Source organism: Sander lucioperca, chromosome 20, assembly GCF_008315115.2.
Source record: "Sander lucioperca isolate FBNREF2018 chromosome 20, SLUC_FBN_1.2, whole genome shotgun sequence".
In the NCBI taxonomy this organism is placed as follows: domain Eukaryota; kingdom Metazoa; phylum Chordata; class Actinopteri; order Perciformes; family Percidae; genus Sander; species Sander lucioperca.
The window spans coordinates 2,096,555-2,120,854 of NC_050192.1; the positions used below are offsets into that span (position 1 = coordinate 2,096,555).

The window sequence follows — 24,300 nt, forward strand, 5'->3', positions numbered from 1 at the left end:
CCCTTTTGCCAATGGATCACTTTGCTCTTGAGGCCTAAAAGGAAAGAGGTAACAGCAACGTCAGCTGCCTCTGCAGTTCTCGAGTTACTAACTCAGATATACAGACGATCTCAGGATACTTCAAAGCATCCTGGTGGTTTCCATGTATTCGGTATCAGGGCAGCGGAAGCATGGGAAAAACATGAACAGACACATAACACACATGCCATCCTCCTCCAACAAAAACAACCAAATATTAGGAGTACCAATCGAGCAACATCCCTATCGAGGAACTCGACTGATGAATATCGTTCAAAAATGTCCGATTCTGGTACCGACACCAATACCGTGACTTTAATACCGGTTCCTAAACAATACTTTCGATACCAATTTTATGAAACAAAAAGAAATTACAACATTGCGGCACACTTCTTTCATTTATTTCTCAGCTCCCTGTGCGTAACAGCCAATCGCAGACATGATCAGATCTTGGTAGAAGCATGCTGCGTGCTTATTGGCTCACTGACGCTGATGACATTTACTCCTTAGGGGTTGAAATTGGGTATAGAATGACGAGGCATTTTTTGATTCTCGATACTTTAGAGCAGGAATGTCAACTCATTTTCACTGAGGGCCACGTTTGAAAAGAGAATTACATCAAGGGCCAGACATGTAACATTTACTGACATGCTTGTAAATACATATAGGCAAATATCTTCGACTGTATTATTGCATGTCGCTTTTCTGGGGTCATTTTTTGACTTTTGTCGAACTTCAGTCGACATAAAGCCCTAAAAAAAAAAAAGTCAGCAAAAAGTTCCTTATCTGTCATAGAGTTTAGCAAATCAAAGATTACATTTTTTTTTTTTAACAATGACAACCTGTTTCATAGCCTAAATATGACAACTCTGCTTCTGGGGGAATTTCTGAGTCTCAAAGTTGGTTGGTTGCTGCCAAATTTCAAAAAAGTCGCCTAACTGGAGTTTGAAAACAGTTTCCCGTCTTTTTGGTTCAGCGCACAACTAGGCAGGGCCAACATTTATTTTGGACCTAAATTAATAGGGAGGGACGAATCAAAATCGGCGAAGGGCCAGGTTCCGTCCGCGGGCCTTGAGTTTGACACGTGTGCTTTAACGGTAATTCGATCAGTGCCTAAAGAAAGTATTAAATTGGGTACGCAGCCGTACTGATGAATTTAGGCAATCCAATGTAGTGGGTCTTAGTAGCAGGCTGCTCCTCGCTCGCTGCTGATGCTCATCTGTCTGAAATAACTTCTCCAGTGTCGGTGAAAGACAGCAGCATCAACGTCATTTATAGTGAGGGTAGGTCCACTAGCAGAGCACCCACAATCACAGTAAACAACAGCCTGAAGGGGGGTTTTGGAGGTTATACTACAGTGCACTTAATGGAAAGTTCTCAGTTGTAATATACATACGCACATTATGACATTTAATAAGCAGGACATAGCAAGTGAGGCATCTTGGCTGAATTCGCCAGCTCCAGATTCCACCTGAAGTGCATTCAACGTATGGCGTCAAACGATTCCATTCACATTTTATTTTGTAGGAGATATGAAGCTCGTGTCTGACACATAAAGGACCATACTGCAGTTTTTTTGCTCAGCAAATTTCAGCTCTTTTACCATAAACTATGTACCCTTAAAAGGAACAGTTGGAATGATAATCAGATGAGATTGGCACCACTATCATGCCTGTTTGTTAAATACAAAGCAGCAAGTGGTTAGCTTAGCTTAGCATAAAGACTGGAAGGGGGTTAGTTATTTCATGCTATAAAAACGGGCTGAAACGTCATGATTGACAGCTTTGAGTAATGCGCAATTGGTCGAGCAGGTGTATGCTCAGACTATGGCTCCAAAATTACAAGATGGCAGCACCCACCTCCAGGATATTTTGGCTTCACTTTTGTACAGCAGGAGGAAGTGGAGACACGTCTTCTATCTTATATACAGTCTATGGTGTTAGCAGACAGTCTGTGTTACCTTTGGACAGAACCAGGGCTTTAAATTGACACCAGCCAACCCGCCAAATTTGGCGGGTAAAAATTCACTTTGGCGGCGGGTAACACTGTAAAGTTACTAGCCAATTTGGCCAATGATGAAGAAGCAAATAACTCGTCTGTTTGAATCGGCCGGCTGCAGAACTGATACGACAAGTCAGCGTTGCCAGATCTCGCTCTCTTTTCTGCCAAGAAATTTGGGCGGTTTTGTGTGTGTTTGGCTTGGAAACGCAATCTTCATCTGGCAACACTGCCTGTAGTACTAATCCTACACTTTCCATGAACACCATGTTGTGATGTGTCGTACAACCGTTGGCTACGCGTCTAGCGTGTGTGGTATCGATTACGAGCTACGCTGAAATGGAGAAGGCGAACGGAATGGCGCCAAACAAACCAGAGGAGACTTAAAACGGAACGTGAAAAATCTGATTGGCTGGTAACTTTTAAAACCTACTAGCCTTGTTGGCTGGTGATCAAAAAAGTTCATTTAAAGCCCTGGACGAAATACGTTTCCCCTCGTTTCCAGATCTGATGCTAAGCTAACTGGCCGCTAGCGGTAGCCTCATACTTAGCATACGGACATGAGAGTGATATTGATCTTCTCAGCCAAATTATCAGCAAGCACATGTCTACTAACTAGTCCGTCAACATTACTGCCAAACATATCCCAAAGCACACTGTAGTTTCCCCCCGGCCTTTCACTTCAGCAGCGTGTCAACAACCAAGTTTGACATGGATAGATTTACTTCCCATGTTACATAGACTAGCTTTACCTTTACAGTGCATTGCTTTTAATGATATGGCCTTTAAAGGAATACTTTACCATTAAGTTTATAAGATACAAAATTCCCAAAAAATGGAGAAAGGTCTCATGATTTTTTGTTCTTCGTCGTCCAGGGAGGCATGCGAGAAAAACGAGTCTTTCTTCTTCTCCAAGAATTTACTATAAAGTAACACAGGGTGAGTAATTGACATACACATTATTTGAGGGTGAAGTATTCCTTTAACCCGCAAAACACCAGTATGGTCCTTTAAATTTCAAAATAAGTGCAAAACAAAAAGGTAAATCATTGTCTATAAAATGCCACTAAAAGATAGACTCAAGTTAACTTGTATCTGTGACTCAAACACTGAATTCCCCTCTGATTATGTGACCCGCAAGCCAAAATAGTGTTAAATATGAAAGATGTTTAAATTCACCATTTTTTTTTTTTTTTTTTTAATAAGAGAGAAATAGGACTGACCCCGTATATTACACGCAAACCATGTACAAATTGCGGTTAACAGTCGTAGCAGATGTGCCAGGGATGACGAGTGACGTAGTGTTCTGTGAGAGAATCATTGGTTGATTCCACCTGACCAATGAACGATGGGATGATAGTGATCACACTTCCACTGAAAAACAACCCGTTAGTGTCTGACTGAGAGTCATGGAAGACGATAAAGAAAACTGAGCAAGTGGGGCTTTTAGTGAGCAGTAATAGTGCGTTCCATTCCGAGCTCAAAATCCAACACTTGTGTAAACAAGTGTAAGCTGTATTAACATACGGTTATTAGCACTTCTGTCTCATTTGTGTCTCACTAAATCAGTCGCGCACACAGCCCTGTCCATCTTCTATCTGTGGACATGTTGCTACGCTCTCTGTATGCACAACAAAACAGCGTACTGCGTTGTTATCAGCTGGTATTGCTAACAGTGGCTAACTTGGCTAGAGCTAATGAAAACAATGAAAAATCTGACTTGTTAAATGGAACGCATTCAACTCGTATTGGACGTCCTTCCCAGCTGCGGCTCCCGAGTTAAATGGAACGCACTGTAAGCGCCAGTTAACATGGACGCCCCGGCATCCTCAAAGATTTAGTGACAGCAGAGGTCTAAAAGCACGCAGCTGCTCAACACTAGCGGTGTGTGAGCAGGGAGGTGGTCCTGCAGCCAGACCGCCAATCCTCCAGGGCTACTCTTATGTATCAGACCCCGACTTCATGGAGGATTTCAACAGTAACTGACATTAGCTCACCTGTCTGCCGGTAAACTCAAACATCGCGCTTAACCCCGGTTCCGACCAAAGATGCAAGACGAGTTGTAACTTGCAAGGCGCCGTTCTGCCGCGTTCTGAAACCTGGCAGTTCACACCGATGCGTCTTAACGAGACGCTGTATCATATGCATAGCAACGACTCTCTGTACTTGCGCTCTAATGTCCAACTTTTCAGGCTTTTTTCATAGCTGGATATCATTTGTAGCGGCTGAAGATATAAATGAGGATAGTGACCGTGCGATGCTCGCTACGGTTGCATTTCTAGTACAGTGAAAATGTTTCCTTTCTCTGATTGACTTCTTAGTTCTAACTCCCTCTCTCAGCTCACTCGACCACCTACTGCGCTCGTGGGCGCTTGTGGTAAGATAGAAATAAAACTAATGGACCATTTTATTTCTTTTAGTTTGTAGCTGATTTTACAAGCCGACTTCGCTATTGGCTGTTGAAACAGGTGACTCTTAAGATCTAAAACCGACCACTGGAGACCACTGATACTTTTCCCTGCGACGTACTAAAATGATTTCAATGTTTGTTAATATTTGACACGTGGCAAGAATTGTTCCTTAAAAGTGTGAAAGACATTCTGTGTTGGTAGGAAGCTCTGTGATGAGTGTTCCTTTCTCCATTTAGCAGACAGTTGGAACTACGAATCAGTAGTTTCACATTCCTCCTGTGTGAGTCAATCAAGGATCATGTTGTCACTATCAGACATAATAACCAAGCCTTTGAATAATAATAACCATGCTATAAGTGGAATAATACCTGTCATTTTGTGCATTACGTGGCTGTAATGGATGACGCGGAGGCTAGACTGGTTCTGCTTAACCCTGCTGTCGACTTCACAAATCTATTCAGAAGGACATTTGGGATATCTTTAGGAAGAAAAAAAAAAAGAACATTTCACCCAGTAATAATTCATCACACTGAAGGAACACCCTGTCAACACACTATGACACAAAATGCCTTTTTTTCCTACTCTAATTATCAAACTGGATTTCTGGCACCGGGACTCCATTCACACAGCCACCAGTAGCTTTCAATCCTTCCCAATAAGTATAATGAGTATTGAATGTAGAGCCAGAAAGTTACTCTATGTGGACCCTGACATTTGTACATGGGGAACAAGAAAGAAAACGATCCAGCACACAATCTGTTCAATCCAAAACATTTCCTATAAGTGTATTATTTACATATTCTGTACACCATTGAACAACTTAGAATTCAAAAGTCACAGTCCATTAACTACCAAGGAAGAAAGAAACTTAACTTCACTTGTGTCTCCTGTAGTAAATGCAATTTTTTACCAGCCAGTTTTAGAGGGATAACAACCCAAACCAATATATAAAAAAAAAGGTATATTTAGATATATATTAAACTTTATCTCATAGAATCATTCCTCTATTGTTACTACAACACTAGTACATTGTCTTTGCCTCTGCATGGGCGTCACAATCATAAATAGGGGGCATGTGTCGCAGAAAAGCAAGCTAACCAAATCATCAACATGAAACTTTACATAGGAGTTTGCACAACAGGCTCACGGTAAATGTAAGCCAAAGAAGAGAAGAGCTTGTAGCTGTGGAGAAGCAAGTGGTTTCCTGTATCGCTGTCACACAGTCCTGTCTTCAAATAAATTAACAACCGGGGAATTTGAACTGAACTTTTCGCAACAATTGGCCTGAACAGACACCACCTCATCATCCGTTTTTGCTCCAAAACATGTGGATGGACGCCAGCGGTCGACTGTGTGGGCGTTTTGTGTGGGCAGAAAAGGAAAACAAAATCAAGTGTTTGATTTGAAAAAAAGACTGAAAACAAACGCGTGCAAAACCTCTTTTTTGGCCTTAACATTTCATGGGGGGGTGGGAGAGGATCAAGAGAAAATGAAAAACACAAGCGATGTTTGGCAGAGTTTAGAGGGGCTTTGCGTGCTCCAAGAAGTGTTCATCAGCAAGAAAAAAAACAAACAAAGGGATATGTTGGGGAAAGAGAAAAACACACGCACACACACACACACACCTCAGGTCGTCAAGTTTGGCTCATTTATCCAGATACCACAGTGTTGTTAGTGTGTGTGTGTGTGTGTGTGTGTGTGTGTGTGTGTGTGTGTGTGGGGGGGGGGAGCCTCCCCACCAGGTAATGCAGACTGGGACAGCAGAGGGTCAGAGCCCACCAGAAGGCTTCAGGAATAGAAAAATAACTGGTCTCTGCCTCCTCCGTCCCATCAGGTGCATGGGTGGGCGGGTGGGTGGATGGGTGGGTGTGAAGTCAGTCCAGGGGGAGCGAGGTGATTGGGTGGGCGGTGGGTGTGGGGCGGGGCTAGAGCGTGATGAGGTCCACCAGGTTGCCCTTGGGCGGAGTCATGCTGTCCGGGAAGAAGTTGACGAGCGTGTCGAAGAGCTGCGTCCGCTGAGCGTACGTCTGGTCTACGTCGGAGAAACCTGAGAGAGAGAAGGACAGACAGGACTCGAGTCACCGCCTCGGGGCTATACGCCTCCACCAACCAGCAGGGCTGTCGTAGTGTATTTGAAGTGCAGTGGTGGAGGAAGTACTGAATCTTAATTAAAAGTACAAATAACCAGAGATATATTTACTTTAGTAAAAGTAGAAGTACAACAATGACAACCCTACTTAAGTAAAAAGTACCTGATTTTAAATGTACTTTAAGTATTAAAAAGTAAAAGTACTTGCATAATGATTTATTCTCTTAATGTCTAATAAAAAAAAAAAAAAAACAGTATGGGCTGTTGCATTTTAATTAAGTTAGTTTTAAGTTATTGTAATTGTGCTTACCATCTGTGGCCCAGTTTACATTCTGACTTACAATTCTGGTTATCTATCAGGGTGATCTGCATGAAGCTCAAATTTGCATTATTTCCCACGGGACAGTGAATGCTGCACACATTTATTTAGCGAGAACACACAGGCTTGGACAACAAGTACGCGGCTTCACAGCTGAGGAGGACCGGGAGTGTTTTTAAGATAAATATACGGGTTGTATATTAACCCTATGTGAATGGATGCTTCACATATAACCAAGCAGAGTTTCAGGAGCAGCAGCAGTAACAGCAGTAGCGGTAGTACCGGGAGCAGTACATGCCTGGCCAATAAACGCTATTGAAGGGCGGGTCTTGGCGTGGCCATAGTGGGATTTGTAATATCGCGAGTGGCACTGGGAGCTGGACGGCCGCTGCTGAAGGCTTCCCTGCGGACTGCAAACGTGTGACGGTCAGGAAGACGTTTTGGCAGGGGGAAAAACTGATCAGAAAATGTAACGGAACGTTGTAGAAATGTAGTGGAGTAGAAAGTATAGATAATTGCTGCAAAATGTAACAAAGTAAAAGTCAAAAGTATGCACTACTGATTGTACTTAAGTAGTGCTAAAGCAGTACTTTTAAAACGGTGCCGGTGCCTAAACGGTGCCTGAACCGATACTTTTTAAGAAAGTTTAAAAAAAGAAGAAAAAAAAAGAAGGGTACTAAACAGTCAGCGACATTTAAGAACAACTTGTTTATTACTACGACCATATGGTCAAAATTAAATGATTTAATAGGAATGTAATAACTATAACTTATAATAAACAATCATTTATTTCACCAGTAAATTGCTGTTGAATGAAAAAAACAACCACCAGATGGGAAAAGGGTATTTTACAATAACTTTGAATGCACCGCGAGGCTGTAGGTTGCCGGTTTCAGTGAACGCACCGTCTGTGTTTTTCCGTCGTCGGCATCTGCTGCGCTGCAGAGCAGACTGTTGAAATACAGTCCCACTTTACACTGTTTAACATTAGCTGTCAGCATTTTAACCCTGTTTAATCCAGCTGCTAGCTAAAGGGAGGCTAACGTTACCTGCTGTTGAGCGTAGTGTAAAGTCAGGCACCGAAATGAGGCACCAAAATTTTCGTTCTTATTCGGTCTCGTTATTACCATTTAGATCGGAACCGGTGCCAAGTACAGATACGTGAAAAATGTACTTAAGTACAGTAACGAAGTATTTGTACTTTGTTACATTCCACCACTGCTGAAGTGAAACACGTTGGGCAGCTTTTGGCTTATTACAGAGACGCTGAATACCGAACCTGTCTGTCCTATCTGGACCCACGCGTGGGGTTGGTTTGGTATGAACAGGGGTCAGGTTCTTACCCAGAGGGATGAAGTCAGAGCCGGACTTGAAGAGAGCCGAGGGAAGAAGCTGGAACTGAAGCACAACACCAACGTCTGAGTCACTTTTAACGTTTCGACAGTACTGAACAAACACACAGCCACAGCACACAAAGCTCCTGCTGTAACCCTCTGCATGCAAATGAGGGCAGAACACAGCCATCTGGAAAGATGGAGGGCCATTTCTAAAGTAATGGGACTTCTGCAGAATTCACAAACCAAGTCCACAATTTTTCACACATTTTCTGTCTATATTCTCCTATACTGTCACTTATTTTACATCTAACCCCCATCTTGTTTACACACCTATCCCTCGGATTCTCTTTTCGTGTCTCTAAACTGTCAACCTCTTTATTTCTAGTTGATTTTCTCTACCTTCCCTCACATGGTCTTGTATTGTAGACCTTTTTCACACCATATAGCTAAGAATATATTTAAAAAAAAAAAAAAAAATCTACACTGAAAACCATAGTAGTATTAAAACTAGAAGGGCACACAGAGAGCACAGACCCCCGCCATGGCATGCCCTACCTCACAATATTAGTTCAGGGCGTATGTTCCCAGTCAGGAACTCAAAAGTAGAAACCTATTTTGTGTATCAGCCCTGTGATTTGGATCCACCCTAAAATGTAATGGGTTCTTCCTTGGCCCACGCTACACCCAGGGTTTCTGCAGGTTTCACCAAGTCAAATGTAAGACTTTTTAAGACAATTATGTACGACATTTTAGACCTTTATCACAACATCATCTAGGCCCTAAATTCAGTTTTTTTCAAGCTAAGCATCGCTAAACTTTCACTTCCCTATAGCTGAAGAATAAAATCTGTTTTCTGTCTGTGGTACAATCAGGAAGAGACTCGCACCAATAACAGGAAAGCTGATTGGCTGCAATATAACTAGCATGTTGGTCTCATTTGTATTCGTGATACAGAGAAATTATATTTGGACTAGCGAAAGAAAGAACTACAACGCCCAAAAATAAGAATAATGAGGTAGCACTGTATGGACGTAGGAAAATGAAGACCTGTTTAAAATGATTTAAGACCTAGAACACAACACTTCAGCGAATGTAAGACTTTTTAAGGCCTACAATTTTGATTTTTAAATGTTAGACTTCAAGACCCCACAGAAACCCTGTACACCCTTCCACCAAGGTTCATGGAAATCGGGCCAGTGAGGTAATAACACAATGAAGTACGCCGTACCTCTTTGGTCTCATCGGGGTCTGTGTGGTCCACCGTAAGTGAAAGGTCGTTCTGCAGGTATTTCAGCGCACTCAGTGGCTCCGACTGGGCCTTCTCCTCAAACCTGACCAATCAGAACACACAGATGGGTCAACGTCACATGCACTCAGTGGGGCTGCAGTCCCAACAAATGAACACTAGATGGCAACAAAGCAGAGATAATCACACAGCTCAGTAGTCAGGTTTCCCATCAGGACCCGGGGGAAGATTCCGTGGCCTCTCTTCTTACACGACATACTTTCCCCTCAAGTGTTTAGTAGCAAAAAAAGGCCCGCTGACGGCAACGCTGTTGTTCATATTTTGGCACAATGTTATGTTAGTAATGACAGTAGTATAGTGCTCATAGTAAGTGAAAATGTGATCTGGGATGCACATAGGCCTGTAACTATTACATAATTGTCAATCTTTTTACATAATCAAAGTTTCTTTGTTTAACCGCAATTAATTGCTAACATTAGCTAAGGTCCTGAGGCGTATGACTGGTAATTGTTGATTTTGTCAAATTGTAATTATATAAGTGATTATTGGTCAGACTATATGTTTTTATGATTATTTCAACTGTTAGTTGTTGGCACTTGGCCCTACACATGTTCATGATAACAAAAAGCATAAGGGGGGGGGGGAAACAAGTAGAAAAAAAAATGTTTCTTAATGAGAATAAAGTTGTTTATTTGTGTTATTACATCATCTGGGTCACATGACAGTGATATAACCGAAATATGTATCCTGGGATTCATTCAAAACTTTACTTTGTTTACAAAAGTAATAAACTAATACATTTTAAAATTTGACTGAAAGAAACAATTATATTGTTAATCGCAATTATTTCTGAGACAATTGATTGTACAGCAACATTTTGAATTGTTACAGCGCTAGATGCACATGTGTAACATAAGGTTATCTGGAATTGTTCATTAGCTGTGTGATATCTGTAAAGCTGAATGGACTAAAACTGATTTTATCCTGATGCAAAGACCATCTGTGAGAGGAAGGACAGTATCCTGGAATGGAATTGTAAGACAGAAGAGAAAGTGTGTGTTGCAAAAAAAAAAAAAAAAAAAACGGTAACGTTACAGCGACAGACCTGTATTTCCTGATGAGGTATCTGCAGTGGCGGAGCAGGTACTCCTTGGAGGGCCGACACAGTTTGAGGGACCAGAAGTCGTCCAGGCGCATCTTGGGAGAACAAGACTTCCCGGGGTTTCCACCAAACAAGTAATGCACCTGGAACCACACGGGAAATACACATCGATTACATATTCTTATACTCATCTCTCATACTCTCTTCACACACACACACACTTAAAAAATCTAACTATTCCACAGTTTTGTTGTACTTAATGCAGCCAAAACATACTTTTTCTAACAAACTGTTCTGTTACATGCAACCGCAACCTTTCGTTGGTTATTCTGCAAAAAAAAAAAAAAAAAAACAACATATGTGGCAATATTGCAATAACTAGAACCCTTTTTTTCTCGTGTTCCGACTGGACCAATTTGGGGATTTTTAAGTCCCCTCTGGCTGCAGTTCCTGTAACTCTTTAATTTTAACGCTATAAAGACCGTTGCCGTGCTTACATCACTTCCTTACCCCTCCTACCAGTCCCTATGGCCACTTGGCCAGTGGGAATGCAATTGGTGGGAGAGTAGTTAGTAGATCTGTTTAGAAGTAGACTTTTCCTATAACTACGTTCCTCTAACTACTTGCTCGGAAAGCGGCTATTGAGCCAGGTGTGTGAATCAATAGCTCACGAGGAGATGTGTTAACTTGATGCAGCGTGAATACAAATCTTAAAAGGTGAGATGTAGCTCGCCTGCAAGGAGTGTTCTGGGGCGCTACTATGTGTAGTACTATGAGTGTTTCTCATGAAATCAGTGTGATAGCATACTAAACAGGAGTGTGTGTGTGTGTGTGTGTTAGCCTCAGCTGTGTGTTACCTTGTGCATCTCATCGTAGACCAGCTGGTGTGCAAAGCGTGGACACGGCTCCTCCTCCTGCAGAGCCTTGCTGGGGTTTTCTTTCACTGCCTGATCGTTCTTATACACACATGACCTAAGACACAGACACACGGAAATAAAGAGGAGGGGGAGGGGGAGGCAAATGTATATTAGTGACAAAAAGACTACACTTCCTGAAGCCCTCAAGGAAAAGCTGTTCAACAAATCCTGTTTGTCACACACACACACCTAGCAGAGAGAAACGAGCACAAGTCCACATAATGCTGGACATAGAGTACAAGAACAGCTACTGAAATCAATGTACTGGAACAGAGAAGGCTGCAGCCACAGCCACTGATGATTCTTCCCCCCCCCCCCCTCCCCCCCCCCACACACACACAAACAAGTCGTTCTCTCGTGGAGGGCTGAGGGATTGTGTGAAGAGGTGCTTGTGAAACTCTGCGGTGTTATTTGTCTAAAAATGTTGAACAGTGAGAGTGTATGTGCGTGCATGCATGCTATCGGTTACCTGCTGTGGTGAAGCTCTTTGGTTACAAATAGAGCTGCTGTGTGTCATAGTGTTTCCTACGAGTGTGTGTGCACGACTGTACGCTCTCCTCGTCACTGCTGTGGTGATCACAGTAACCTCTCTGCTGCACAGTGCGTGCGTGTGTTTATATTTCATTCTCTCTCCTACCAGTTGTTGCGAGCGATGTCGTAGATCCAGAAGGAGTTGCGGACGTTCTCCTCGCGCTTGTCCTTGTCTTTGCTGAGGCCAGAGAGGACGTGAATCTCATTGAGCTCGGGGTCGATTGTGGCTCTCTGGGTGAAGCCCGTCATCGGTACTGTGGTGGTGAAGAACAACAACAAATCATGTTTAACTCCGAAATAAAAACGTTAACTCCTCCGGCAGATGTGATTCAGCTGAGATAAGAATGTGACGATGTTTAGAAGTTATCCAGGTCGGTTATTAGCATAAACGAGAAAATCTGTGTGTGTGTGTGTGAATACAGGCAATTTGACAAAGCTCCAAACGTCCTTTTCCCCGAAATGAAAAGTAAAAAAAATGTAAAGCTATAGATAACCTACGGCAGCAACGGCGCCATAGCAACCAGGCCCGGCAGAGACAGAAGTATCAGCATGCAGATTCAACCCCGTGCAATGGAGACAAACACACACACACACACACACAGGCTCGAGACCTGCTGTGGCTGCAGCAGCACGGTTTAATAGAAACCTAATATTTCATCTAGCCTCGTCTTATTTCTAATAAATATTGTACCAACAGTACAGCACAGCGCTGATGTGGTAAAGAGGGATTTCATTTTTGCCGCAGTCAAACTGAGGTACTTCATATTGCATTTTTTTTCCAATGAATTGTTCACACGGAGGAGGAAGCACAACATGCATGAAAATTACGATAAGCTGCAGCAGCTCAGCACTCGACTGACTCAGCATTGTGCTGCATTCGCACCGATTCAGGCAGACAGGCAGCACCTTTTGGACGGCACGGGAGAAACAAACAGCCCAACGCAATGGCAGGGCGGTAAAACAAATCTGCTGAAGATCTGCTGCTATAGCAGGGTTTTTTGTTGCCGCCCCTCAAAAAGGTGTCAGCCTGCGCTATATTTTCCACATGAGGTTGGCGCTAAGCTGCATTATTTTGACTGGACCTGAACGCTCCGCTGTGAAGCAGAACAGGATCTCTGTTTGCAGAGTTGAGGCTGAACCAGACTCTTCCAGTTATCATGCTGCTCTAGGGGACCGGCGGCACAGCAAGAAGCTTCGGCTGTCTGATGGCATTGGTAACAGATTGAGACAGTTTCATAAGCGGTTAAAAATGTATCATATGTTAAATAGTAGTCCAGTTCCGTGTTTTGGTACAGTTGGTTTTGACACATGATGCGAACCGTACGGGAGAACGCATGAAAACCACAGTTGCGGCAACCCATGACCGCGCTTCCCCGGGGACTGGCAGTGCAGCGATGCTCCTGCTCGGAGGAGGAGCCGCTGCTGTTGGGTACCGGAACTCCCGGCCTCCCGCCGGTGCTCCGACTGCAGGACGACGGCAGCAGCGAAGCAGGATTCAGGAAAACTATGTTATTTTGACTACAATTCTGTTGCAATATTTAGAGGTTAACTCAATCACAAATTATTTTTGGCACTATGTTGAATTAAGGTTAGGCAATATGGATTTTTTTTTTTTTTCCATCAAAATAATTTTCTATCACAATAGATTTTTGGTTTATCATGCAGTAAAAAGCAAAAGGTGTGCAGCAAAGAACTGGCCGAGTCAGGCCGGCTGTGATTCATCAACAATATTCATCTCCCTAACTGAGACTGGACTTCAAAAGTCACACAACATTTCATTAATTACAGCGATATCATGCAAATGAACTCAATCGGACTAAAACTCCCTGGCAGACAGGCGGCAGGTTGAGCAACAGACGCCTCCCACACAGAGTCTGCAGTGACTGGTCAGCACATGAAGAGGGACACGCCGAGACGCCGCTGCGGTGCTGAGCCACGGCACACATCAACATGTGAGACTGATTATGAGACCGAGAGAGAGAGAGAGGAAGAGAGAACTGTTTGTGCTTTCTGCTTCCTTCCTGCCAAGGCAACATTCTGTTCTTTTCTTGTTCTGCTTCACCGGCGCACACATTTGAATTTGTTTTCAATTTCTCTCTCCCATATTCTCACTGCATCTAGACTCTCTCTCTCTCTCTCTCTGTCTCTCTCTCTCCCAGTCAGGCTCTGGTGGGACAGAGGTGAGCGGCTGGCAGACAAGAGGTCTATTTATGCTGCGTTTGAGGTGGAGCTGAGGTCGCAGTGAGTCTGGCTGCCGGGGCTTTTGAAGCAGATATTCTGTCACATCTCCTCTGAGAGACGCAGAGAAGCCACACAGAGCCCAGGAGACTGCAGCAGCAGATATGCCACCGTGTTTCCGTTTTATACATCCTGCAGCGGCAGCCCACCGCACGCTAAATTATTGCTGTCACTGCTTTGATTTTATGAAATGTCATGAAATCAGAATTACAAGACTCTGCAGAGCTGTCCGCTCCACTGAACTCAGACAAACGGCCGCACGTTCTCTCTCTCCCCTTTGAGAGGGAGCCCCTGGAACAGTGACAGGGCGTCAATCACTTGCAAAGTCATGACAACCAAGTAAACAACAGCACGAGTGCAGCATTTTCTCCTCAGGCAGAGTGGCAAACAGGGACTAAAGCCTTGATGGCTGCATTTCTGCAAAGTAGGGCTGTACAATATATATCGTTTTTTCTATCGCCATCGCGATATCAACTGGCGCAATAAACATGTCGTCGAAAGGCTTCTTTTTAGTTGGTTGAAAGAAAATAGTAGAAGACTGCACTTTAACATGTAACTGTCATTCTTGTTATAGTGCTGCCATTTATATTCAATTCAGTGTTCAATAAAAGATTGTTGGAAATAATTTCCTTTTATTTGTTTTAAAATCAAGAAATTTGATGATTTTAGCAGTATACCGAAAAGGAGCAGAAAGTGGCAGAAAATGAACTGAGTAATCCTTAATATCTGTTTATTTATCGCAAGTAATATCGTATTCGATATTCAAGAATGTTATCTTGATTTGTATATTGTGCCAGTTGATATCGCGTTGACGATAAAAAAACTATATATTGTGCAGCCCTTCCCAACACACAATGGAATGATTTGGTTGCCGACTAGATTGCACATTGCCCGTTGTGCAACACATCATATAATTATGAATACTAAATATCCTATCGGTCGAGTCAATCTGCTGAGCTCTTGTTCACTCCTCTCCCTATGGTACTCTCAAACTGAGCTGGTCTCATAATCAACTTCCTTGCATGTCAGAACCTCCCGCTGTGGAAGGAACAACATCAGACTGGCAGAACAACCAGCTTCTTTTTATATTTATATATATATATATATATATATATATATATATATACATACATACATACATACATATATATATACACACACACACATACACACATACATATATACTTTAGAAATAGAAATGGTGGGTTTGGTTACCCATGCCCGAGTCCTTCTTAGTGCCATCCGATATGATCTCGACGTGGTCTCCGTCCACGTCGTAGCTGAAGAAATCATTGAGGTACGTCTTTGACCTCTGACCTCCGAACACGTACAGACAGCGGTTTCTCTGTTAGAGGGAAGAGTGGCCACGAGGTACGGGAAACAAAGAGACAGAAATGGAGAAATACAGAAATGACGATAAGCATTCAAGTTGACAGTATCTGTAATAATTGATCAGGCAGGATTATCCTCCACAGTAGTCTATGGCTACATTTACATTGCGACGTGTTTGTTTTTAAGTGGAGTTTTGAGCCAAAAGTGATCTCCGTGCACACCAGTTTTTTTTAGCTCCAGCAGAAGAACTAATCTGCGTTCAAATTAAATCACCCAAACGTCATATCTCAGACATTTGGACTTGTCATAGTAGGAAAAGAACAGCTGGAATTGATAACCTTAACCATGGCTCAGTTCCATCAAGTGTCCCAGTAAGCTAGTTCAGTGAGTCAGCATGCACAATACCAGGGCCTCTCCTAAGTGGAATGCAGCCATCATTAATGGTTCTGAATACACCTGTGCTTTTTCTACTATGACATGTCAACATGTCTGCCGTGAAAAAGGTCTATACTCCGCCCGTCGCTGGTAGTTGCCATGGCAACGTTAGTAGCTTTAACCATGTATCCAGCTAATTTAAATAGCTCACATAACTGTACTGCGTGAGCAGTTAACTTCATTTGATATTGTATGTGGCGTTTTTCTTTTGCGGGGTGCAAATGTTCCACCTAAACAAGTTCCTTGCCGAGACTATTTTGCAGAGCCACCGTCGCTGCGTCCGGAGCTTAGCGCCGACCGAGACGATTGTGATTGGTTTAAAGAAATGGCAATAAAAGAGAGCACGTTTTTTCCTATCCAGGAATGTTGTGATAAAAAGGGCCAGACCTTCCTCCGCAGCGCTGTGGAGAGAGGTCTGACAATGCGAGACTTTCAACACAGCAATAGAAACAAACTCCAAAATGTGCATTAGGGGGCAGACTGGACTCACAGTGTGAAAGAGCATGCAGTGGCCGATGCGGGACTGGACGTCCTCCGGGCCGGCGTTACACGAGTCTTCCCGCAGGACGCTCCACGTCCCCGCCTGGCAGTGGTAGGCGTACAGGCCGCTGAACTGAGGCTCTGACGTCCGACTGTCCTCCACGCTGCCGTTACACGTCAGGATCCGACCGCCAAACGTGTAGATCATGTGCTTCTCGGAGTCCATACACATCTGCAGGAAGGGCAGGGAGCAGAGGAAAAGAGACGGAGGAAACAGGAAGTGGGAGAGGTCAGAAAGAAGGAGGAGTTTCCGATTTTTTTCTTGTCATTTGGATGTTTTATTTCTCCTCAAACAACCGGCAGCATTCCAGTAAAGAAGATACTTTTCACGTGGTAGTGTGCAGCTACTGATTTCCACTATTTGTGTGGAAGGCCACAATTTCTGCTTCATTTTTTACTTTCAAAAGATATTTTAATATCATTTTTATCATTGACTATCAAGTTATTAATGAATGCTGGGGGAGTTTTTACAAAAAGCCTGTCTCGTCTTTATCAGAGTAGAAAAATCTTGAAGCCCTGCATTCAAAGACAGTCATAAATGACCCTCACATTCAATATCTTCGGATTCTGAATACATGGATTTTTGACTCCTAAATCCAGAGACTCCACCGTTTTAGCTAAAAAAACCCTGCTTTTCTGAATAAAGATGCCTTTCTACAAATCTTTAAAGTGACTGCGGCTGTGCAGAACCTGTCCTTACAACCTTCGTATGAGATAGGGCTGAACCATTTGGGGAAAAGAATCTAATGGCGATTTTTCTGCCAGATATTGCGATTCGCGATTTTTTTTCTTAAAATTTTAGCTAAAGTTCAATATTCCCTGTGTAACAGATAAAACATGTCATGGAGCATTATATCATGAGACACCATCAAAACTGCTCTATATTCTAATGGAACATGGATATGAATTTCCAGCAGTAAGTGTTTTTCTTTTAATAAGCAAGAGTCAAACACAGAATATTCATCACAAAAGCTAAAGTTATAATAATAAAAACAATTCCAATGAAAAATATCACTACTTCACTGTAAACTGAATTGTCTGATATGACTCAGTTCAAAGCAGCATCTACATAATGTACCTTCTACCATTATGTTAAATAAAGTCATAAGTGAAAAATCCACTGAAAATAGGAATTTTTTTGCCACTGTTCCTTCATTTCTGTGATGTGTAACATTATTCCAGCATTTAAACAGTAATTATAATAATAAAAAGAGGAATAAAAAAATGTTAGCGCTGCCAATTCGCGAGTAACATACACTCCATACTGCGCCTGAAGGCATCCTGTGTAGACACAGATGGAGCACTGCTAATGTGCCGCTCACACTACACTTCCTGTAGACTGGGTGTGAGGTGACATCAGTTTACTATCACAGAAGTATAATTAATATCACATCCGAGAAGCTGGACACAGCACAAGGACTCTTGCTGAAAAACATAACGTAATCAATTAATCATTTATCATAAATGCTGCTGGTAAATTCCAGGGTTTTTCCTGCACAGAAGAATTTTTGGCGCCGTGTGTGTGTGTGTATATAGTTATAACTAATAATTTTATAACAATTCATACAGGTTTATAATTTCATGTATATTGTTTTAAACATGTCACTGTTTTTTGGGGTATCTTTTTTATATTTTTTATTTATTTTTCTATATATTTGTGGCCATTCGTCTCTAAATCCATTTTTATTTTACTTTTTATTATTATTATTCCTTTTCTTGTCTGATGTTTTCAATCAGTGTTCACAACAGATCGCACATCGCGATAGGCTGCGACATAACGCCAAAGACACTCCGAGATTTTGTGTTAGATGAAAGAAAATATTCTTATAGAGTCATTTATAAGAAAGAGTGGCTGCCTTTTACATTCAATTCAATGTTTAATTTGTATTATAAAAGAATGTTGGAAAGGATTACCTTTCATGGGTTTTAAATTCAACAAGCAATTTGTTGTATTAAAGCAGAATCAACGTACCCCCAGGTTTCCACTTTCTACAAGTTAATACCAACTTCATGAACATACCGGCAAAAGTATGCAGCATATAATGGAATATCAGAAAAGGATTTTAGGCTATAAAAATAATTGTTTACCAAGTACTTGAACTTAATACATTTTATTGTACTCAATAAAAACAATGAAATGTAAGACTTTTTAAGGCTTTGAAGACCCTGCGGGTACCCTGAGAATACTGAAAGTAATATTGGTTTACTTATCGCAAGTAATATTGTTATCGCTATATTCAGCCACGTTATCGCATATCCAGAGTTTCACCAAGTCAAATTTAAGACTTTTTAAGACAATAATGAATGAAATTTAATTTAATTAAATTCAGTATCGCTAAACTTTAGCTGAAGAATGTGGTACCAATGTCTGTGGTACAATCAGGAAGAGACTCGCGCCAATAACACGACAGCTGATTGGCTGCAATATAAGTAGCATGTTGGTCTCATTTGTAGTCGTAATACAGCGACATTATATTTGGACTAGCGAAAGAAAAAACTACAACGCCACAGAATAATAAAAAGGGCATTAGAGGTAGAGTTGCATGGACGTAGGAAAATGAAGAGCTGTTTAAAAGAATTTAAGACCTAGAAAACAACACTTCAGCGAATTTAAGACTTTTTAAGGCCTAAAATTCAGATTTTTTTATTTTTTTTTTTACTTTTTAAAACCCTGATATGGCATATTTTCCTCATATTGTGCAGCCCTTGTACGGACAGAGACGGATGCAGTTACCTGATGGTCAAACACCAGCTTTGGCCCGCCGTCGGCCGACGTGTCCTCGCTGAGCAGCGTCCAGGTGTTGGCGTCGATGTCGTAGCGGTAGAAGTCGCTCTTCAGGGACTTGCTGTTCCGGACGCTGGAGTCCAGGTAGCGGCCCAGCGTGTAGATCTGACGCCGCTGGGAGTCGATGCACATCTTGTGGCAGGAGCGAGCGCTCGGACCGCTCTGATTGGTTCACAGGAGACAGACAGGCGCAGCTGTTTTACACATGCATAGTTGGTGTCTGAACGAATTGAATAGTCTTGATGGGAACTCAATGTGTTTGATGGGGAGATGACAAGAATTATTCACAAAGATTGTTCGTCAAACCACCGATCATTTCAGGCCTGATGAAGACTATAAATCATCTTCAATCAACTTCACCTCCAAAAATGAAAGAAAATAAATGAATGAATGAATGAATTCTGTCTTCATTAAATAAAAACTAAACTAAAGCTAATACAATAACAGGTTAACACTTAAAGAGTAACTACCATTTTTTTTTTTCAACCTGGACCCTATGTTCCTATGTTTTTGTGTCTAAGTGACTGATGGGAACAACAATCTTTGACATTGGTCCAGTATTAAGAGAGATCGCTGCAGTCGGCAGCAGAGAAACAAGCTACAATGTAAGTTAACAGGGCAATTGTCCAGCTTGTATTTACCTTCACAGAAGTGCTCGTTTTGCCACTGACAGGCTTTATTATGGAAAGGATTTCTAAGGAGGTAGGCCTTTCTGTTAAAGAGTAAGATCCTTTTTTAAAAACCTAATAAACATCCGCGAAATTGCGTTCGCTAAACCCACCAGACCAGAGTCATTTTAGCACCGTAAATATACACTTCATTCAAAGTCAACAGAAACAAAATTAAACTATGAAAAGCTGTTTTGGGTCGTGTTTCAACTTTGATTGAAATAAACACACAGTTTACCGATTTACATGTGAAAATATGTTGGCTCTATACACGCTAAAAGTACTGCTTTTTAAAATGGAGTCTGGTGGGTTTAGTGCTAGCGACCTCAGAGCTGTTTCTGGTTAAACAGAAAGGTCTTAAAGAGGTTTTAAAGGTCTATCTCTGTAGGGATCCTTTCCATAATGTTGTCAGACACTTAGAATATTAATCTAAGGTAAATACAAGCTGGACAACTGCCCTATTAACTTACATTGTAGCTTGTTTCGCTGCTGCCAACTGCAGAGATCTCTCTTAATACTGGACCGATGTCAAAGATTCAGGGACTCCAGGTTGAAAAAAAACGGTAGTTACCCTTTAAGATGTAATTTGGTTGTCTTAACAAAATATAACCATTCTACAAATACAAACATTCTTACAACTTTTCAGTCCTATATAGAGTCCTGCACACTGACCACCACGCAAGCAACAATCTATTTAGAAAAATACAACGCTTCGGTCTCAGACCTTCATCAGGTAAATGGTCTGAGACCGAAGCGTTGTATTTTTCTAAATAGATTGTTGCTTGCATGGTGGTAAGTGTGCGGGACTCCTCTCTAAGCTTTTGATCTGCTACTTTTGACCATATCCTACGCACCTGCCTGACAAAAGAGGTGTGCAAAAAAGCTTTCTTACGTTACACAGTCCTATATAGACACATGGTTAATACTTGGTATCTGGGCCTGAAATTAACACCTGACCACGCGCCAAATGCGGGTGAATTTTGCCATCGGCGGGTAGCCAATGAGGATTGAGTGATTCATTAGTTGTTTTTTTGCCACTGTTCTTTCACATTTCAACTAAGTCCGCTACTTCCTTGGATTTGAGCTAAAAAATGGGGCGACACATTACTGGGGTGAAGAGGCCCGCTGAAACAAGCGACCGACAAAAAGATGAGGATGATTCAAAGAAAAGTAAAAGAAGACGTTTCAATATCAAGTGGACAGTTGGCGACTACGGCAAGGTCTGTGACAGGGGCAACTGTCTGTGACGGGGGGGGAAATCAATAAATAAAAAGGAATATACAGTATATTCCAAGAGTCAATAATTATATGGATTTCGTTTTGAAAGCACTTAAATGTGTATTCTTAACAAGTTCAAGAACGGTGCTCGTGTATTTCCTATATTACACCTTTATGGAGGCAAAAAGTATTAGCTCTGGGGAGCTTATTCCCCAGAATCCTTATGTTTTTTCACCCCGCAGTTTTCCTTGGATTAGGGTGGCACCTAAAATCATGGTTGCAGCTGTCGCCGTGGTCCTGCTCCGCGCCCTGCTATGCCCTGCTACACCCTGCAGTGCCCTGCTACATCCTGCTACATCCTGCTACATCCTGCTACATCCTGCTACACCCTGCAGTGCCCTGCTACATCCTGCTACGCCCTGCAGTGCCCTGCTATGTCCTGCTACGCCCTGCAAACTAAAAGAGACAATTGCATTGTATATCGCAATTATTTCTGAGACAATTACTTGTACAGTAAAATTTGGAATTGTTACAGGTCTACATCTGTGTTTCCTGAGCCCACTCACCTCTTTCTCTGTGTCTCTGGAGATGCAGGCCCACTGGTTTTCCTGAACACTGTAAGCCCAGAAGTCAGCCAGGTCCTGTGTGCCGTCCCAGCCCCCAAACAGGTAAACGGTCTCTGCGGGCGAACAAACGAATGAACAAACATTAAACCTCCTCTTCCGTCATTTGCATTCTGCTTTGGAAAGCAAAGCAGTGCCGGCAGCCGGCTTAACTCAGGTGCTCTACCATCCCTGCGCTCAGTACAAACTGTCACCCACTCCGGTTACCGTGAATAATCAAATTAAAGTCATGCTTTCAGAAAGTATTTAAAGCTCCTCAAAAGGAGCCGGATTGGCATGGAGTCCGTTTGTGTAGACAAATCTGTCAACGCAGAGAGGCACGATCCACCCTGCAAGATTTTTATGTGTTTGCTGATGTCTGAGAGCGAACTCATAGCGGGGTTAAAAAACACACACATATACACTGCATCCTCACCAAATCTTTTACACGCATATGCACAAGCTGACTGAAAACAGACTTGATTTGGGTTTTAAAAGATGAGTCAGGCACCATTTACCATTTTGACTGTCCAAAGTTTCACAAACTGTAGAGATGATAGGGATCACTAACAATGACAAGTGCGGATTCTTTCCTGTAGGGATGATTTTATCTTTTTTGCCCCTTAACTTCTACGCATGTGCCAGTGCGGTCAGCTCTAGTCTTTATCGACGTTGCATATTCCCGGGATTGATCCGTTGCCGCTGGAGGTTCCAGCTGGATGTCCCTCATTTTCAGCCAGATGTCTATCACCTGCTGCTTTCTTTGTGTTGGCGTTCTAAACTCTGGTGGATTTCTGAGGACTATGGTTAACTGCTCCTCAGATCTCTGCAGGGTAAATCCAGACAGCTAGCTAGACTATCTGTCCAATCTGAGTTCTCTCTCGCACGACTAAAACTACTTTTCAACGTACACATGTTCCACCAAAACAAGTTCCTTCCTGAGGCTTTTTTGCAGCGACTCCGTGCGGAGCTTAGCGATGCCCAAGACGATTGTGACTGGTTTAAAGAAATGCCAATAAACCAGAGCACGTTTTTCTCCCATCCCGGAATGCTGTGTGGACTAGCCAGACCCTCCTCCGCAGCGGTATTTTGGGTCATACATAATACAGCTGCACAGTGCACTGCACACTTGGGCGACTGTAAGCCTACATTAGAATTAGTAAAGCGATCTGTCTGTTTGGAAATTGATCAGGCTTTACAGTCGATACGAACCATCAAAAACACGCCTCTACTTGTCCCAATTCCAGTCACAACTCTGAATGGCTCAGGGCATTCATTTTTTTGGGATACTAAATCCAAATTCTGGCTTGGAATATAACTTTCCCACCTATTACCATTTTTAAAAATCCTACGAAACACATTTGGGAACTACTCCTTGACAATGTTGCAGAAGGGGACATGTTGCAACAAGACATTTGATGTTCTGTAACATACTACCCCTTTACAACACATTTGTGTCGTGTCTAACTAATGAGCTTGCTGGTCTCTGCTGTGAAAACACGGCTCGGGTCGAACACAGGCCACTGCAGCTCAGGCAGATGGGAGTTGTGTGAAGTTGTGATTGTATCAGAGACTTGTGAAGGAGGAAATAAGCTGTGCCACGACTGCTGCATTTCCAAAAACAGAGGATGGGCCAGGAAAAAATGAGTTGTGTATTCAATGAGTCACTGATAATGATCAACAATAGGTTTTGGCATGAGGATCAGTAAGAAAAATTTACTTATTGTACTTTTAAGTCAGTTTAAGATTAAAGTCTTTGTATGAATGTGTGCTTTCATGTTTGAAAAAAGAACCTGAATGAAGGTCATCCTGAAGGATACTGTGACCATATCGTGTGTGTGGCTCCTGGGCCTGGGAGGTTAAGGTAAACCTAGGGCTGGGTACCGAAATCAATACTTTTTAGGCACCGAACGACATGCCTCTAAATTACGGAGTATCGAAAAAATGCCTCATCGTGCAACACCTAAGGAGTAAATCTCATCTGCGTCAGTGAGCCAATAAGCATGCAGCATGCTACTGCCAAGATCTAATAATGTTTGTGATTGGCTGCCTAACGTTACAAGTCGTAGAGGCAGGCAGGAAAAAGTCTACGTTACACAGAGACACGTAGTAGGAGCTGAAAAATATATAAAAAGACCTTTTGCTGTAATGTGTTATGTTGTAATTCCTTTTTGTTAAAATTGATTTTTTTTTAGTATTGACAAAGTATCCTTCAGGAACCGGTATCAAAGTCATTGTATCGGTACCGGTATCAACATTTTTTGAACGGTACCCAGCCCTAGTCCCGTGCGATTTGGCAGGGTCGTGTATCATTTTTTCAAGGTTTTTGTTTCCTGTGCGCCTTTGTATCCATCATTGGCGAAGAGGGATGGGGGATCGCGGGGGGGTTGCGGGCGCCGCCTTTCATGACCAACCGAGTCTGGACCACTGCCCGACCAGAGACCTCCGTCCACACGCTCCCCGCGGCTTCGTCCGAGGACTGACGGTGATGCTGTTTGGCTGGCGCCGCGGCCA

The 24,300-nt window shown here is 42.5% G+C and overlaps 1 protein-coding gene and 1 long non-coding RNA gene across 5 annotated transcripts in view; one reads left to right on the forward strand and one right to left on the reverse strand.

Moving 5' to 3' along the window:
• The first annotated feature begins 63 nt into the window (after nt 1–63).
• LOC116054511 lies at nt 64–23,332 on the forward strand. The gene is made up of 5 exons (XR_004106080.1): nt 64–136; nt 18,310–18,316; nt 18,755–18,758; nt 20,317–20,320; nt 23,321–23,332. It is a non-coding gene; the product is annotated as an uncharacterized LOC116054511 (long non-coding RNA).
• Nucleotides 117–24,300, reverse strand: part of mkln1 (muskelin 1, intracellular mediator containing kelch motifs) — a 44,787-nt gene continuing 20,603 nt past the window's right edge. For all 4 annotated transcript variants that reach the window (XM_031306080.2, XM_031306078.2, XM_031306077.2 and 1 more), the window contains exons 9-18: nt 21,751–21,863; nt 19,248–19,460; nt 16,464–16,685; nt 15,422–15,551; nt 12,075–12,222; nt 11,378–11,492; nt 10,524–10,663; nt 9,401–9,503; nt 8,179–8,233; nt 117–6,474 (exon numbers count right to left, since the gene is read on the reverse strand). In XM_031306080.2, the coding sequence (XP_031161940.1) occupies nt 6,353–6,474; nt 8,179–8,233; nt 9,401–9,503; nt 10,524–10,663; nt 11,378–11,492; nt 12,075–12,222; nt 15,422–15,551; nt 16,464–16,685; nt 19,248–19,460; nt 21,751–21,863 (1,361 nt within the window). In that variant the 3' untranslated portion in view covers nt 117–6,352. The remainder of the gene's footprint in view (nt 6,475–8,178; nt 8,234–9,400; nt 9,504–10,523; nt 10,664–11,377; nt 11,493–12,074; nt 12,223–15,421; nt 15,552–16,463; nt 16,686–19,247; nt 19,461–21,750; nt 21,864–24,300) is intronic.